Consider the following 18,800-nt stretch of genomic DNA (forward strand, 5'->3'; position numbering starts at 1 on the left):
CTGCTGCCTTCTCAATGTGCAGCCCACTTTCATTGCTTTCCTTTGTCTTGGAGTCCTTGTATTACAAACTCAGCTCTTGTTCCTAGAAGTGCAATCTCTTCCCAATCCTTTGAGTTACAGAGCTCAAAACAGTGGCATAAATAAGATAGTAAGACCCCCAAAATAAGGCTCTTCTGCAAATCTACTTTAAGCCATTTTGTGGGCAGGAGGAGGATTTGACGGAAGGAGGAGATTTGGCTGCACTATGCAGAAGCAGCAGAATTCTTTTCCCCTCTCCCCCCCACCCCAGTTCTTGTAGAGGTGGGAAACGTTCCATGGAACCTGGAGCTGATGGAGGGGAACCTATTTAGGATTTCTTGATTTTAAAACTGGAAGACTCTTTGTATTTCAACTATCTCATGTAACTCTGCTGTGTTTCATATGTGTCCCTCTTTGGTGCTTGTAGCTTTTAAAGGTGTCCTAGGTATAATGTACATAAAATGTATTCTGGATATGGCAGACAAGAATGAATGCACGTAATGACTGTTATTATTTGCAGGATAGGAATCTAAGTCAGTACGCATGTTAGAAATGCTTGGAAGAGCAACCTGCTCGTCTGAAAAGCTACATAGAACTGCAGACTTGAAGGCAAACTGTCCAGCAGATAAAAGCAATCAGTGTCTTTGAACTTCTTGCTGACTTTTTATAGCTTGTCAGCCTGTGTGTAAAACAGCTATGAGACTCTTCTAATACACCTTTTGGACTGAAGGGCAATTTCAAACCTCAAATTTTGTTTAATTCTTTGCATTTATTTTTCCCCTTCAGGGCATACAGGTGTTTCTGTGCTGTCTCTGTGCACGCCCCTATTGCAATCTTCTATTGTACTGCTTGAGGCAGGGGTGGCAGCAGCAGCCTGGCTCTTGGCCAGGCTGTGGCAAGCACAGGAGGAGATATCGGGCAGATCATACGCTTATTCTTCACCTCTGTTTTGAAAAGGGCATTGGAATGGCTCTGGCCAACAGCCCTGCAGTTAGACCACATGGGTTTGTGACAATATCAGTTTAAAGTGCCTGTCTTAAACCCATGATTTGATAAAAAGTATTTCTGTATGCTTATTAAATCATTCCGGTGTAAAGAATTCTTTCACTTCTGAGAATAACTTTACATAGCTTAAAAACCTAACAAACCGTACTGCTTCTTTTCTACTTTTCTCAGGCAGTTTCTCATTGTAAACTATAGAACACAGCTTTCTTGAAGGAAGTGTTTCTATTTTTCGACTGAATAGAATCAATGGTCTTTGTTGTGAAATCAGACTGTCAATATGTAACTCCTGAAAGCTCAAAGTTTATCCCTTGCATGAGAAAGCAAATTCAGACCAGGAGTCCAAATGTCAGTTTTCTTTATATACATTTATCTGAAGTTCTAAAGATTGTGGAGAAGTAGGAGGATATGGACTAATAGCACTTCAAAGGAGACTTCTGGGCTCTGAATTTGGGGTTCATCACCACTGTCCATGTTCTTGAAGCTTTGCTTATTTTTAAGCCATTTCTTGACTTCGGCTGTAGTCGAGTTATTATGAAATTAGGAAACATGTTAGCCACATGTCTGTTATCAGAGTGGTTTCATCAAAGCCTGATTACAGTAATCTTAAACATCAGATCCTGTATCTGTGAAGTCTGCAGTATCTGCGTTCATCAGGATAAAAAGCAGCACTCCTTTTTTGAAGAGAAATTGATCTGACTTGGATACCCACTTGAATACCAATTGGGAACGAATTCTCACTGTAAAAGCACAAGGAAGGGTGGGTGGAGGGTTGTACATCTCTTTAAAATAATACCCTTTTTACAGTCATGTTAATCTTACTGTCTGAATCACAGAACGCACAATATCTTGAGCACAGGCTTTTGGGTGTGGGGAAAGTGCTCCTGAAAGCAAGCCATAATAGATAGAATGGTGCTGTGCTGCTCCGCTCCGGCAATGAGATACTGTTATGTATTAATGCAATGCATTTCTTATAGGTGAAGGTCAGTAGGTGAAGATCAGTAGACATGTGATATGCAGAATTTGTGGACCCATTTATGTATTTTTGGTAGAGCCTGTTTCCTCCCAGAACAGCTGCAGTTACTGTAGTCCTGTGTAGATGGTATCATTAGCTTAAAAGGCGTTTAGAATGATGCTGCTGTTTCTCACGTGAGTGTAAGGTCAGATCCATCTTTTAGATCCTGCATGAGACTCAGATACGTGTGTCTCAGTCATGCTGTGCTGTGTTGCCTTCATCTCCAGCATTGTGTATGACTGGGATGGAGGAGAGGCCACAGTCTATGGTGCAGATGGGGTAGGTTTTGGAGCCAAGGGACCTCTTGCTAGAAGGTGATTTTCTATCAGCAGCTTCATACCATGACCCTTCCTCCATCCTGCAGCTGGGAGCTGACCTTGTGCCCTGCCATGTGATGCAACTGGTGAAGCCTTGCGTGTTAGACTGAAAGAAGACGGGAAAGGTCTTCACCTTTGTGCCTATGGGCTCAGACAGGCAAGCAAGCTATAGCATGTCGGTGGCTCTGCAGCTGTTATCTGACAGCATGTCCATACTCAAGTCCCTTGAGAAACATGGGGGACTTTGAGTTAACTTCATCCTTTTTCTGGGTGTCTTTATCAATACGAAGAAGGTTGCACCACATTATGCCATGATTTTTGCATGTAGACAAGTCATGACTAAACCCCTTGCTTCTTTAGTACAACCTTGTCCCTGCTGCTGATAAGGCTATGAGCAATCCTTGTTCTCTGTGACCCAAAGGAGGTTACTCTACACCTTCACCCTTTGGGTCTCTTCTGGCCTCTGTTCTGGAATGTTGGACTGGCTTTTCAGCTTGGGAAGGGGCAGAGCTCCCTTGAACTCAGTGGAGCTTTGCTAATGTATGTGAGTGGTAGGTATGATGCATTATTGTTAGCATTCCCAGGGGGTGAGACGTGTTCAGATGCTGTTACAGTAGGCAGCGGATAAGAAGCCACAGTTTTGTACTTAATTTGTACCTTTGTAATGCTGAGGTGGGGGGTGGAAAGATGAAGGAGCCTCTTGCCTCCTCTCACTTCTGCTAGTATTTGCTTATGGATGTGACAAGCTGTCATTTTCTAGTTTGTGTGAAAAGTGGCAATTTCCCCTCCTCCCACTGCAACCTTGCTAGTGTATTTGCTGCATGCATATAGAGATCTGTGTTCATTTCCCTAGCAGATGTCACAGTGATTCAGTGCAAAATCTGCTTGGGGACTGTCCTCCAGGAAGGGGAGATGAATGTATTGGTATTTTCTATGAGTAGAACGTGAAAGTGACTGTTTCATTAAATGCAGGCTCCTATTACTCAGATCTCCTTTCCTTCACTTTTGCATCAAATTTACATGGTATAAATCATTCTCTGCTGAGGAAGTGGCTCAAGAAGCTTTGGCATTCTTGTAGCAGCAACCCAGGGCACCACTCCTCCCTTCAAAATACAGGTGAATTATATAGATGCAGCAAAATAATACAGGAGCCCAATTTAAAAAGAATAGAAGGTGGTGATTAGCTGCTCACATTGCTGCTGCTGTGCTATTATTTGATAGCTGTAAAATGGATGTGTGTGGCTGTGATATGCAGTCTCTGCTTTGTGCGTACGCTTGATGCCTATATATTCTTCCAGGAGTTCCCAACTGCCTGCAGTCACCATCATTGTAAGTAGATGCTTATATAGTAATGTGTCTCCAGCTGGCTCTTGACCAAGCTTTCTCAGGACTTGTGGAAATACCCCTTCTTTAATAAAGCTAATGCCGGCGGAGATTGCTACCTTCAACCATGCTGATAGGCTTGGCAAAAGGAAGTGCTGTTTCCTCCCTCCAGAGGCTTAGTCAGGATTAAAGCTGCTCTGTCTGTGAAGATTAGCACACTGCTGGGTGGTTGGTTTTCCTCCCCTTCCTCTCATTGAAGGAATGATTGCTCCAAAGGGTTGCCCACAAGGGGAGAGCTGTACTGCAACCGCCTGACATCTGCTTTGTTCCTTTCACTCTCTCTGCATCTGAAAATCAATTTCATCTTCTGCTGTTTGGAGAGGGAGTTCCTATGCATGCATCCCACTGTGCATCCCCAGCACCGTGCAGCAGCAGTTGGAGGACTGATTGTGTCACTGCAGCTATTGTTTGACTGGGGCTCCCTCCCAGTCCTGCTTGCTGAGACTGGGAAGCAGTGTGGATGCCGGATTTAGAGTAACTTCTGTCCCCATGTGTAAGGACTGCATTTGCACTGTTGAGTTTTCCCAATTTGCTTGGGAAATCTCAGAGACAAGCCTCTTGGGTCCCCAGGGTGCTGACACACTGTACCCTTTCTTGTGATGGTGACCAAGGAGGCAGATCCATCCTGATAGGCTTGCTCTGTGCGTCAAACGTGTTCCCAGAATATTTTGCAATACACGGATCCTTCCCCAAACAAGGGCTGGATGATCCTCACAACCTGCCAAACACAAGTCCCTTCAGTACCTTCCTCCTTATCTGCATCTTTGCTGGTGGCCATACTGAGTTCCTGAGCCATTCAGTCCGCTTGCTGGCAACAAATAACCTAGGAATCTTTTCCTTTCCTAGGCACAGGGCCTGAACACCTCGTTTTTAACAAAAAGCAATGCGAAAAGTTTAGAGAAATGAAGGTACCCTTTCAGATCAAATTCTGGACATGTAAAATCCCGCTGTCCTACCCAGAACCTGCCCCAGGTATTCATCGCGCCTACCTTTCCCAGGGAATTCAGCCACTTTGCAATGGGAGAGAGTGGCTTGTGCCTTGGCAGCGCATCAGAAGTGTGGCTGCAGGGGTGTATGTGTGGCTGCTGGTGCTAACAGCTCACTTGCAAGGAGTTACCCTGTGGGAAGGCAGGAAATGAAAAGATGGGAGAAAATTGAAGGAAAGGCCAAAGGAGCTAAAAGGGAGTCTCAGGGGTCACATTTTAGATCAGAGGGACATAATCCCCGGTGTGGAGTGATTTGTGTTCATGTCAATGAAGGACAATCTGTCCAGCTCCCTGTGGTCCTCTTGGGCAGGGTTTTCTGAAGTGTCCTCCCTTATCTCTTCCTGCTGTTGTGGAGCTTGCTCCTGGGGTAGGCACTGCCTGTTATTGCTGGCAAACGGCCGGCACATCTGAGCTGGAAAAGTGCTGTTCTGATATAGTCACCGGCTGAGAATAAAGGAATTGTCACCTTACCTCCTTGTGCCAACAGAACAAGGAAAGCAACACTATGAACAGCCTTTTGGGATGAAAGGGAGCAGATTTTTAATCCAATTCCCTGGCACATAGCAATCCTATATACACCCCACGCTGTGTCTAGAGGGCATAGTGAGTTTTCTGACTGTTAGGAGCCTCCCAAGGTGACATAATTCACTTCTACCCCTATGAGCTCTTATTCAGTGGGATGGTAAAAATGTCAGTCTTTCCTAGGGCTACAACATGTTTTCTGTGGGCTAAGAGACTCACCTGGTCTTGGGAGGATTAACATACTGTGGACAGTACTGCTAAAATTCTCCAGTCTCTGCAAGAGGCAAGCAAGCATGACTCCAAAATGAGGTTGAAATGGTGGAGCTGCATCATTTGGACAAACACTGGTGTCGAGCCATGGCTCATGGCAAGTGCTGTATACATATAGCTATATACATATATACATGAACAAAAGAAACCTGGTTTTGAAGGAATTTATTACCATAATAAGAATGGGTTTTAGTTATCTAACTTGTGAAGAATTATGGTTTTCAGTTGTGTAACTTGTGTGATGGAAATTGTAGAGGGGTTTCTTTAAGGGCTATGCAGTAAGGCATCCTCCTGAATACGTAATTGAGTTCAAAATGAGAACTAGAGGAATAGAGCAAGGATGAAGCATGCTAAAAAGGCGAGTCCAGAATAAAAACTAAAACTAAGATACTGGAAACTAAACTTAAAAAGCTATTCCTGGGGTCTTGAATTTTGCCGTAAGAGTTTTACATGCTTTTTTGCAGTCATTTGGCCTCTTTATGTCTTAATGGCCTTGCCTGAAAATGGATATAACAATAGTACAGGTACAGATCTTCTCTCAGTCTCTTGCCCAAAGCTGCTTCCGTTGGCATTCTCTGGTATAGCACTTGCTTTTACCACCCAGGAGACACCATAGCTGGCCTTGCTTTGGGAACAGATTTTTGCTGGTATATTGAATTAATATTTTTAAGCCTAGGTCTGAAACTTGCTTGCATCTGCTGGTAAAAAAGTCTGAAGCAGTTCAGCAGTTCGTGAGACCAGAAGCATGTAGTGCAGGTATCTGTAATCTGGTAGCTTCAGAGGTTTGTCATTGTGCCTTCAGAGCTCTTCAGTTGATGGAGATCTGAACCACTCAGTGTCACAAAACTCTGAAGACCCTTCCCATCCCCTGGTCCTGCATATCTGTGTTGTATCTTCCAGACATAGAATCATAGAATGGTTAGGGTTGGAAAGGACCTTAAAAACATCCAGTTCCAACCCCCTGCTGTGGGCAGGGACACCTCACACTAAACCATGCCACCCAAGGCTCTGTCCAACTTGGCCTTGAACACACTGCCAGCTGATGAAGGGTGGGATGAGTGAAGGTCAGCCTGAGGATTTGTGTCTAGTCTGGGCTGTAATGCAGAGAGAGAGCTACTGAGACTGTGTTTTGGTGATGAAAAGTTGGGGTGTGGGGAAGTGAAAGAGAAATGGGATGAAACAGGGAAATGAGAGGAAAGTTTTCAGCTGGGTAGAGTGAACACCAAATTCTGCTTCTAAGAGAGGGATTTCCAGGGCATAAAGTTGGGGAGATTGGAAGAAGGTAAAAAGAGAAATGAAGGACAAACTAAGGAAGGACAGAAGCAATGGGTTCAATGATACTTGAGATGGTAGGAAGAAGGGGAAGGTATTAAGACTGGGGGAAAAAAAGAGGCTCAGCTTGGATGGTAAGGGAGAGGTAGACAAGACATAGTTGAGGAGCGGGCAGCAGAGGTGAGAGGGAGAGCCTGCAATCTGCATTGCAATCCAAAAGCATTTATGCAGCTCTTGGAGATGTGAGGCACTTGGTCTGCTGCTGCTGGCAGCAGGGCTGTCGCTGCGAGGCTTCAAAACATGCCCTGTGTGACTGATTTTGGACTGGGGCAAGTTTCACAGCCTTGTTGATGCTCTGGGCTGCTGTTGGGCACCACGTTGGAGATGCAGGGCTGTGGCTCTGCAGCAGCATGCCCCTGCGGGTTGTGGCATGGAGGAAGGCAGGAGGGGGAACACAAATAATCACTACTTCTTATCCTCATATATAAAGTTGGGTGCTAAAACAGACTCTACTTCCCTCCTACACACAATGTGCTCAATCACTCGATTTTTATGTAATTGGAAGCACTGAATTGTATGATTTTGCCAGGCAGTGGGTAGAGGGCAGAAAGTCTTTGCTGTTACTGGTAGGAGATGGTGGAAAGGGGCTTTGCACACAGGAAGCATTTCACTTTCACAAAGCTGAGACAGACTTTTCCTTTATTTGGATCTTTTAAAGGCTTGTAGATTTTCATACATATCTAGAAGGAGACACGTGAACTGTGGACACTGATGGTTTCCAGTGGGAAATTCCACCCACCACCCCCCTTACCAAATGACAGTTTGGAGGAGGAAAAAAGAAGTCCTGTGATGGTGATGGTTCTTTCCCAATAAACAATAGCAAGCAGGGAAATCCATCAAGTTGTTAGCTGTGCATTTTATACGTTTATAGCACAGTATATGTGAGTGTGTGTGTGTGTATATAAACCATCTGTACAATCCATCATCAATATCAGGCTTCACAATAATAAGAAAAGTAGCTTATGGGATATATATTTATATATACATTTTTATATATATGTTTATATATAGATTTATATATACCTAAATATTTGTATTTAGGTTTTATGAAGGATATTATGATTAGTGCAGTTAAAAATAGATTGTACCCCCTTAAATGAGCCTCCTTTGTTTGTAGCCCTGGGAAGCCTAAAGGGTATTTTTAATCATCTTTAAATGGTGCTTGTTAAAAAGAAGTGAAATTAAGGGGTATTTTGGGACGTAGCTTTTTCTTTAAACACGTTCCTTGTAGGTGGGGAAATCTACAATTGTTTGTACCGTAGATGCTCAAGCTCCATTAATGTGTCTCTGTATACATCGTTTGCATGCAAGTTTGTAAGGTAATAGCATCTTACAAAATAGTGTAAAAAAGATAACTGATTTCTAGCACTTCCTCAAATGCAGAGCACAAACATGCCACAGCCATTATGGCTGTGATGGAAAATCTGCTTGAGAAATAAGCCAGAGGAAGTTTGATTCTGACCACTTTTCAAGTGTTTAATACCCTGCGGCTGCACCCAGGGCATTCAAAATCTTCAAAACACGTATGTGCTTAGCCTCTTATCAACGATTCAGATATGGAGGAGATCTGCAGAGGTACTGTGACTGTGGCCACGATCCTACTTAATGCTTAAATGCTTCAAACACGTGCCATGTACTACTGAAACCCAGGAAAGCATATGGGGTTTGCATGTTGACAGAGCAATGTCTTTGCTGCCATTTGGAAGAAGGAGATGGTGGGTTTGTCTCTACATACTATGAGCTACACTGGTTTCTGGTGTAACATTGCAAAAGTCAGTGGGGTAAACTGGTCTGCAGGATTAACTGAGTTTAAAAATTGTATGGAGGATTTTATACCCATAAATGTGTTTTTGGGGCCATGTTTTAGACACTTCTTTTTTTCTCCTTAGAATTGGGCTGTTTGTACTTCTTCTGTGTTTTGTTAGATGGTAAATTGCTGAAAACCAAATTGCTGCAGTGCTTCAATATTTGAAGCCAATTTCAAGTTTGCCTCTAGCATCCTCATTAACAAAAGCAGAAGAATTTTGCAGAGCAGAACTATTTCTCCAGTCATCTTGAGGACAGAGGCAGTATTCTATGGGCAAGGCTCTCAGGTTTTCTCCACAAAGGTTTCCATGAGCTGCAAATGTGTCTTCAAGAATCAAATGTGCATTAATTAATCCTGCACTCCACTCAATATGTTATCAGTGTTCAAAAAGAGGACAGACTTGTTTCTAGGGAAGGAAATGCAACTTTGATTTCTATTTCAGGCCCTCTAGGATTTGGGCAGAAACAAGCTTTGAGGGCAAGTATGAGCAGAAGTTTGAATGCAAGATGAGATTTGGAAGAAAACTCAACCTTTCCTTCAAGTCCATTCAGAATCTACTGTTATCAATTATATGTAAAATTACACTATCCATCCCCTTTGATTCTCATTAGGATGTTTCCCCAAGCAGTTCTTCACTGATGCATAGATCTTCCCAGCTGATTTTATTTAAAATACAGCTCCTGGTTCCCCAGTGTCTATTCAGAGATGAAATACTTCATCTCCAAACCAGCTTCCAGAATGAGGGAGAGAATTCCTCTCTGTACTCCTCCCTCGAAGTACCAATGTTTCCCTATTTCCCCTTGCCAAATGCTGCTTGTACACTGAGGATTCCCATGGGACCAAAAGATGATGTTATCTAGCAGCTTCCCTGAAAAGTAAGCCTGTAGCAGTGCTTTTGGCCAGAGCATCACCCTTGCTCAGGAGTTCCCATGCTCTGGGATCTGGTGTTCATGATAAAGCTTGTACCCCAAATGCCTGCTGTCATGTCACAACACAGAGGCGTTGCCTGCTGCAATTAAACTGGTTGTTGAAGTAACCTGAAGCATGGCTTTTCCTACACCAGTACTTCGTGGTTTTCAGGTGAGCTGTACCATTTCCAGCACAGCTCGTGTCAAGCTGCAGTCCAGGCTGGTGGCCACTCTGCAGTTCCGTTAGTGAAAGAACGAGCTGGGTTTTCCTGCCTTAATGTCTCAGATTGTTCAAACAGTGAAGACTTGGGACCAGGCTTTGGAAATCTTCAGACAGGAGAAAGCACAGACCGCCTTGGTCAAGCCTTGTGCAGAATTTACTCAGCTGCCTTGGTGCATGTGGTCGGTATGACTGGCTTTCTGCAAGTGGGGTGGGGCTGGGGATGTGTCTGGCTTTTAACACCATGTAGGAGAGATTTGCTGGGATGAGATCACTCATGGCTTGGCTAAAGTAATATCAAAATGTCATCATCCACAGCTGAATTCTTGCACCGCACTGACTAAAGCAGAGCACAGAATCCCAGACTGGTTTGTGTTGGAGGGGACCTTAAAGCTCCTCCAGCCCCAACCCCTGCCACGGGCAGGGACACCTCACACCAGACCAGGTTGCTCCAAGCCCCTGTGTCCAACCTGGCCTTGAACACTGCCAGGGATGGGGCAGCCACAGCTTCTCTGGGCACCCTGTGCCAGCGCCTCAGCACCCTCACAGGGAAGAGCTTCTGCCTAAGAGCTCATCTCAGTCTCCCCTCTGGCAGGTTAAAGCCATTCTCCTTGTCCTGTCCCTACAGGACCTTATCCCAAGCCCCTCTCCAGGTTTCCTGTATCCCCTTTAGGCACTGGAGCTGCTCTAAGATCTCCCCTTCAGGAGCCTTCTCTTCTCCAGGCTGACCCAGCCCAGCTCTCTCAGCCTGGCTCCAGAGCAGAGCTGCTCCAGCCCTCGCAGCATCTCGGTGGCCTCCTCCGGACTCCCTCCAGCAGCTCCACATCCCTCCTGTGCTGCTGCCTCACAGCTGGATCAGGATTGCAAGGGGGGATTCTCACGAGAGCAGGGTAGAGGGGCAGGATCACCTCCTTTGACCTGCTGGTCACCCCCTTTGGATGCAGCCCAGCACACGAAGGGTTTCTGCACTGCAAACGCACACTGCTGGCTCATGTTGAACTCCTTATCAATCAACACTCCCAAGTCCTTCTCTTCACAGCTGTTCTCAATCCAGTTTATAACCAGCCTGTATTTGTGCTTGAGATTACCCTGGCCCAGGTGCACCACCTCACACTTGGCCTTATTGAGCTACATGAGGTTGGCATTGGCCACCTCACAAGCGTGTCAAGGTCCCTCTGGATCCCATCCCTTCCCTCCAGTGTGTCAGCTGTACCACACAGCTTGGTGTCATAGGCAGACTTGCTGAAATGCACTGAAGCACGATGCTGATGTACGTGCTGTACAGGGTTGTTCCTTGGACACTCCCGGGACTCTGACTCCCTTTGCATGTGACAACGATTTCAGTTAAAACTAATTCATGGGGAAGAGAAGAAACTGGGCATGCAAACAATATTCTTGTCTCTTTTATTGATCTTAATGTGCACAGAATAGTCTCCCTCTCCCTTTTCAGTCAAATCTTTCCCTTAAGGCCATTTTTCTGCTTATGCCTTACTGATGTCTGCGGTGATGGCTGATGTATAACCTGTGCATTCCTCAGCGAGTTCTTTATATATAAATCTTTCCAATATATTGGTTTGATATAAAATGATCTTGGTGGCCTTGGGGCTCAATGTGAAGTTTCAGAGTCATGGGGAAAGGGGCCTGTGTGTTCATACCGTCTCTTGCACAGCACTGAGCTCTGCAGGCAGCTCTCCCATCATGCAAATCCCACTGTTTGACTGAGGGATGAAACAGCTTGCTCCGCATTGATGGTAGCAGATTGATGAATTTGGCTGGAGGTTTTTGGAGCTGTGACAATCATGGGGACTGTCGTGGTGATAATGGGAGAACAGGGTCCTCGTGTGAACATTACAAATTCCCTGGGAAAGCATGTCTGTGGGGCAGCATTTCTGTACCCCAGGCAGTGCTTCACATGATATTGCTGTGGGTCAGACCACATAGGCTTTGGAGAGTCATGGCATAGCTGCAGTAGCTGTGTTACATAGCCTTGTTTTCTAGACACGTTAAGCAACGACAGGGGGATATCCATCATTAACTCTTCCAGGTGCTGCTTTGTGTTTTCCATGCCCTGTTAGGATGAAGATAACCTCTGTTATTTGACCACCACAGCACACCAGGGATGAGGAATGCTGGGGTCCTGGAGACCTCGGGCTGTGTGTATGCACTGAGTTCCCTTTATGGACAGCAGGGAGAGCAAACCCTTGGCTATGGCTGATTTGGTTTGGGTTTTTCCCCCTTTACATGATTTATTTTGCTGTGAGAAATGAAGATGTTGCAAACAACCCATCTGCGTTTTGGCAACACCTCCTCTGCTCCTTGATTATTTTAGTTTGTTGGTGTCACTTTGCATGTTTACACTATTTCCAACTATTTGTGCCACTCCTATTCCTCCCATCTTTTCCTTTTCCCCCTTTTCCCTCTTTTTTACTGGTAGTTTTACAGCGTTTGGAAGAGCTTGACTCTTCTTTTTCCTCCTTTTTTACCTTAGGAACATGGGGTTTTATCTTCTTGCGTGTTGCTGAGATATTTTTCATCTCCAGTCTCACAAAGGAAGCTTCTTTACCACATCTAAGCTTTTACTTTGATTTTTTGGTAATCTTTTGAGGAGTTTTCAAACAAAAATGGTGTTACATCAAAAGTGATACTTTTAAAGTGGAGCTATATTCCTCATCCATACCAAATGAATAGTTGTCCACCCAGAGGGAGCGAGGAAGGGGTTCATTGTGGTTGGTGTGATTTAAGGAAGGGCCTTGCCTGAGCCAGTTGCCACTTGTTGCCTTGTTTTAGCTATGTGGGTAGCCTGGCCCATGTGCAATGGTGGGACTGTCTTCTCTGTGTCTTCAGGAGGGAAAAGACAAAGAATCATGTTTGTCCTTTTCAATAATAAGGGAATGAGCTGTTGGTTTCTCTCTGGGGTTACCATGAGAAGGGAAGAGAAAGCAATTGTTCACAATTCTATTTATTCACTGCAGCCCACAGAAGGGCTTTTAGCTGTGGCCGAGGTCAGTGGGACAAAGCAGCACTGGAGCTCATTCCTGCTGTGCACTGCTAGTGAGAAGGGTTGCCCACTCTTTCCCTGTTAGTGTCTGGGTGCTGATTTGGGCATTGTCCCCACGATGAAGACGACCCTAATCTGAAGTACTGTGCTAGCCAGGGGCCCTGCATGTACATAACATCAGTGCTTCTTGCCAGAAGTCCCTTTTTTACTGACAAGACAAGGGCACATCTTTAGTGTGTCTCCTGCTGTTGTATCCAGTAGGTACGAGAGTTGCTTGCCACAATGGAAACCTGGGTTTCACTTGAAATTTCAAGGTTGTTGAAAGTGCCTGTATTATTTTTACCTCCTCCCTTTCTCTCCCCTTTTCTTCTCCATAGCATGCCAGCCCCCAGCCCAACCTGCAACAGATGAAAGAAGGAGGGAAGAGGATTATTATTAATTAATTAATCAATACAAAGCCACCCAAGGTACCGCAGGCGTTTCCCCGCACCTGAACCTACTCATTTCGGTTTCGTGCGCACACTCGGAGCCAGTACCGAGCACAGCGGAGCACAAGCGTTGAACACACAAAAACCGGGGCGCTGGAGAGCACCGTGGGGACGGGAAGGCCGCTTAAAAAACAGAGGAAACCCCGCAATCCTGCGCTCATTTCCTCCTTGCGGTGCGAATGCAGAAAGAGGCGGGGGATGCTGGGGGGAAGGAGGGAGGGGAAGAAGGAGGGGTTCTCCCCCCACCCCTTTGGAGGCGGAGCCGTTCCGGAGCGACCGCGGAGCAGAAGCCGGCAGCGGTGCATCGGGACGTACCGGTAGCAGCAGCCGCTGCCGCCGCCATGGAGCCGGGGGGCAGGCGCGGTCGCGCCGCCGAGGAGGGCCCGCTCCCCGAGGAGGAGGAGGTGGATCCCCGCATCCAGGTGAGGGCTCCCGCGGGGTTAAGCTGTTATTGTAATACGTGGGGAATGTCGATAATAATTGTTATGATGGTTGCCTTTTACTATAGCTATATCTATACACGTACATATATACACGCATATATATATGCCTGTGCCAGAGCGGAGTGTCTGGATACCCACCGGGTGCGGGGAGGAAGCGGCTCCGGAGTTCCCCAGTCCTTTGTTACCCCGCGGCCCTGCGCCGGGCTCCGCGGTTGAGCGTCTTTCCTTCTTCCCCTGCTGAAATCCCCCTCCTCTTTCATTTCTGATCATGACAGCTTGACCTTGCTCGTCAAACAGGGCCGATGCTCAGAGATTTATAAATGGGGGTACCCAAAGGTTTTGGTGGTGTTTTATATTTAATTTTTTAATTATTATTATTTTTGTTTAGAAAAGATCTGTTGGAAGATGGTATTTTTCTTCTCTCTGAATACCTTCTGAAATGCTTTTTATTCTGGCATGGCTCCTAAACAAAGCTTTTCTTCCCAAAATCATGTCTTGCCCAATTGCCTGGTGCAAACTTCAGCCCACTGTGGTCACTGAAATGAGAAGTATTTTTAGGTCTCTGCAGATTTATGGCCTTTGCCTCCAGGATTGCTGGGACCATTTGTCACAAGAGAATATAAACCCGTGTGTACATTGCTGAGAGGATGGATTCTTGGCATAGGGCCCTCCTTGCTGTAATTGTCATTCTTTTCTCCATCGTGAGCATTTCTTCTCCAGGGCCAAGCAGAGCAATTGCAAAATTAACAGGACATGGTTACACAGAGCAAGGCCCTCAGCCAAAAGCCAGCCTGTTACTGCCCTGGTTTTGAGAAGCTGAGCTCCATTAGTGCCTATTGATCTATTTTTGGCGTTATGTTCTTCGGCTTGCAACATGTTTCCAGGTACCTGATTTGCATATGGGTGGCGAAACAGTGTTTTCGCTGAGTTTTCTGTTTGGTTGGGAGAACAGGTTGCTGCGTGTGCCTCCACAAGAGCTGTAGCGTTCTTAGCCTTACAGTAAAGGGAATTGGGTAATTTCTGTATGTCTGTCTGTTTTGGAGGCCAAGCACAAAGATGTTTCTTCCAAATCCTAGAAGCTGGAAGTGAAATCTGGCCTGTAAGGATAAGAGTTAATTCCTGTCTTAGTGTGAGCGGTCGTTCTTGTCCTCTCGTGGGAAATTGCTCGGGTGGCAATCTGTGTGCAGTGTTTGGGTTATACGGCTGGATGATTCACTGTGGATTCTGTTACACCGGTTCACAATAAAACACCGTTTCAGTTAGAGAAGGCTCCTGTTGAAATTGTGGGATCTGCCATGGAGTAATGTTGCTCAAATAAAGAAGCCCATTGGAGCCTGCTCCTTAGGGTTGTTTTTTGTGGTAAGAAAGCCATTAAACATGAGCTTTGTTTTTACAGTAACTCCATTCATGCCAACACCACCTCTAGTAAATATTTATTCAAGGGATTTAACAACTTTGGGTTTGCTGTTAAGAGATCAAAACCCTGGCAGGGAGGCAGACTAAGCAAACATAATCATATGCCCCATTGACTGGTTGTGTTATGAAATGGTTTGCCAAAATCCAGAGTAAAATGCCTCTTGTGCTGCAAGACAGATTTCTTATCAATACTGTGATTTCACTGCGCATCTTCTGTGATAGTAGTAACTTTATGCTAATCCTTTTGGGGGTGTGTGTGTGTATCTCACTGGAAACTAGCTGATACTGACCATATTGATTAACAAGACAGAACTTAGGGTACCTTTTGTTTATTTAAAATAGCAAGGCATAAACTGGAACAGGGAAATATACTGCCTTAAAATAAAAGTATGGAGCTTCTCTGATTATGATCAGACCTCATAGCAGCCTTCCAGTATCTGAAGGGGGGCTATAGGGATGCTGGGGAGGGACTATTCATTAGGGACTGTAGTGATAGGACAAGGGGTAATGGGTTCAAACTTAAACAGGGGAAGTTTAGATTGGATATAAGGAAGAAATTCTTTACTGTGAGGGTGGTGAGGCACTGGAATGGGTTGCCCAGGGAAGTTGTGAATGCTCCATCCCTGGCGGTGTTCAAGGCCAGGTTGGACAGAGCCTTGGGTGCCATGGTTTAGTGTGAGGTGTCCCTGACCATGGCAAGGGGTTGGAACTGGATGATCTTAAGGTCCTTTCCAACCCAAACCATTCCGTGATTCTATTATTTAGCTTGTCAGAAGCAAACCCAGTGGTAAGTAGAAGAGCAGTGGCAAAGTTAGTCTAAATGTTGCAAGGTTTCCTCTTTTCACTGAATTTATAAGCCACAGCCCTTGTGAGTATTCAGTGGGGATGCTGAATGTGCCTTCTCAGCCACTTTCCCCGCTCTGATTTCTTCGTACATGTTTGACTTTTCATTCTTTCTTTCTAGGGAGAGCTGGAAAAGCTGAATCAATCTACAGATGACATCAATCGCAGAGAGACAGAGCTGGAGGTACGGAATTCATCCTTGTGTTTTTCTGTGTGTGTTGGATTTTGTGAGCAACGGAACAGTAATTTTTGAGTAGGTTCCTTCCTGAATTGTGCCATCCTGGATGGTAATTTGGCAGCAAGAGCCTAGTGATGATTTTTGTAAAGGTGTGGCTTGAGCTAACAGCTGGAACAGAAAGGGAAGAAGTCAACGTGGAGAACACCCCCCCACCCACTGCCAAACCCTATTTTTAGGTTTTGAAACTAAACTTGGACAAGTTCTGTTTATGCAAGTCACTGGTTTGAGTTTGTGTTCTTGCCGTTGCAGACAGTGTGAGTTTATGCGATGAAGAGATCTCTGCCATATAATCGCCTGCCAAGATCTCCTCCTTGGCCACCATAGTTTTGCCTTTGTTGGCCTTACTTTCCGAGTAAGGGAAGTTGAAGGAAAATACTTTGTAGTTGGAAAAAGAGGTTTTCTTGGACACTTAAACATCCAATAGAAAGTTCTGAAGGAATTGTTTCTAAAGCCCCAGATCTGAGCTTCAGGTACTTGGTAGCTATTCCGGAAGGCTCAGCATTGCTGATCTAATAACAAATCAAAACAGGCTGTCCTACTTGTATGTCCGATTTTCTTTCATTAACTACAAAAAATAGAGAAAACCAGTAGGAGTGTAAGATGAATATGCTACTAAAGGAAAACTGGCATAAAATGCTACTTTACATCCTAAATAATTTTGATAACATTACATTGTTTTGGAATACTGCATCAAAACATGCTGAAATTGCGGTGATGAACATACTTTGAAAGTACATCTCTAGATTTCTGTCTGCATCTTCAAAATGTCAATGTTCCTGTTGATTTTTTGTTATACCTCCTTGTACGTGGGTTTTCAAGAGATGGAAGCCTGGAGCCTGGGATGGTGCCTGGTAGTGTTATAAAATACTGGAGTATCCATTGTGTGCATCAAACAGAATACAAGGTTATGAACTCTTTTGGAAACAAAGCAGCCTTGTTATGTGGCTGTTTTCTTCTCCCTACTTGTTTGCATGTTCTGTGCTTTGTGGCATGTAGATCATGAATTGATTTGTCGAAATGATCATGAAACTTTGGGGAATGCAGGACTATTTGGTATTTAAAATGAAACTGTATTTCAACTGTGAGAACTGTTCAGCATCACCAGCTTGATCTAAATTTTATGAGTGAACTTTAGAAATCAGTGTGCTAGTCTGCAGCAGCACCGATTAAATGGGCTTCAGGACTCCTTATATACATCTATTGGAAAAAATTATGTATATCTTTTCAGTCTCCTTATTTCATGCTGAGGTACTGAAATTGAAAGATGGTGCTATGGATAATTGCCTGGATTTCATTAATCTTGTCATAACCTTGCACTGAGGACAGACATACTATGAAGCAGATAGAATAGTAGTAACAATAATGCAATGCATACTCATGAAATAAGTCCCAATGATGGGACTTAAGATGGGATTTGGCTGCTTGATTGAAATTATTCATGTGTTCAAGTGTTTGTAGAACCTGGAGATTTTCAGCTACTGCATGTGTGCACATGCAGAGCTCTAAAGGCCAAAAGGCTCCTGGATATATCACTGTAAATGAAAGAGCAGTGTTTCCACGTTAGCTCGATCTTACATTATTGCTTACTAAGAATAAGTAATAGTGTAAGAAAGTCTAAGAAATAGTTAAGTCTAAGAAATAGTAGGTGTCAGTGTGGAGAATGAGTATATGATGCTTTCTACCTCTATGTCATTAAATGTTTACAGCAGATCTGTCTGTAGTACTTACTGTAAAGAGTCTTTGATGGAACTAAGTTGAAATACCATTGGCAGTGTGCTTTCATGAAAGTTTCTTCTTTGCTTTTCTTCTGAAAATCTGCTGGGTGGAAGCCAGTTTGTGGTATCATGCAACTGCATAATTTCTAATCCAGAAAGATTTTCATTACTTTTGATCTGCTTAAATTTGGAGGACAAATGCAAATGATGTAAGCAAGGCGTAATTTATACACCTGCTGATAAATGCATTTTAAAGGGACTTAAGACCTTAGTAGAGGAAAGATATGTAAAAAGCCCAAAGCAACACAACACTTGTGGTTAGAAGACACTCCCTGCATTCTTACTCTGGATAAGGAAAGAAATCTTTGCCTAGCAGCCTTTTAGGATAAATAGAGAGTTTGCAAGGGGGAGTTTAGAAGTGGGATCTTTCTGCTTCAAAGTCTTCCAAAATCCTTGAATGCTGTTGAAAACGTGGGCTTTTGGGAGAGTCTTGCTGAGTTTGCCTTTGAAGATTTGCTGTTTTGGCTGTTACTAGCTGCTTTAGGTCCCTCTTGCTACCCCTTCCCGGTTTATGGTGGTGCTGCTATTGCAAGATATTTCATTAGAAGAAAGATGTGTTGCTTTGGTTTTGAGTTGGTGGATTTTTTAAATCGGACAATGGGGTTCTATTTATCCTATTCTTCTATTATTATTTTCTTCATCTTTTCAATATCTGATCATAGTTGACTTTAATGGAAACATTAAAGCCTTGGGCGACATGGCTTAGTGGGAGGTGTTCCTGCCCATGGCAGGGATTTGGAACTAGATGAACTTAAGGTCCTTTCCAACCCTAACTATTCTATGATTCTATTCTAACATAGTATAATTAGACTATTTACA

At 44.4% G+C, this 18,800-nt stretch overlaps 1 protein-coding gene across 1 annotated transcript in view; it reads left to right on the forward strand.

The window, feature by feature from the left end:
• Positions 1–13,607: 13,607 nt before the first annotated feature.
• The window catches only part of SH3BP5 (SH3 domain binding protein 5), a gene marked incomplete at its 5' end in the record, with an annotated part of 50,623 nt that continues 45,430 nt past the window's right edge, over positions 13,608–18,800 (forward strand). Inside the window, 2 exons of the mRNA XM_080639341.1 lie at positions 13,608–13,688; positions 16,090–16,152. Coding sequence (XP_080495467.1) covers positions 13,608–13,688; positions 16,090–16,152 — 144 coding nt within the window. The remainder of the gene's footprint in view (positions 13,689–16,089; positions 16,153–18,800) is intronic.

Source organism: Psittacula echo, assembly GCF_963264785.1.
Source record: "Psittacula echo genome assembly, chromosome: 2".
NCBI classification, from domain to species: Eukaryota; Metazoa; Chordata; class Aves; order Psittaciformes; family Psittacidae; genus Psittacula; species Psittacula echo.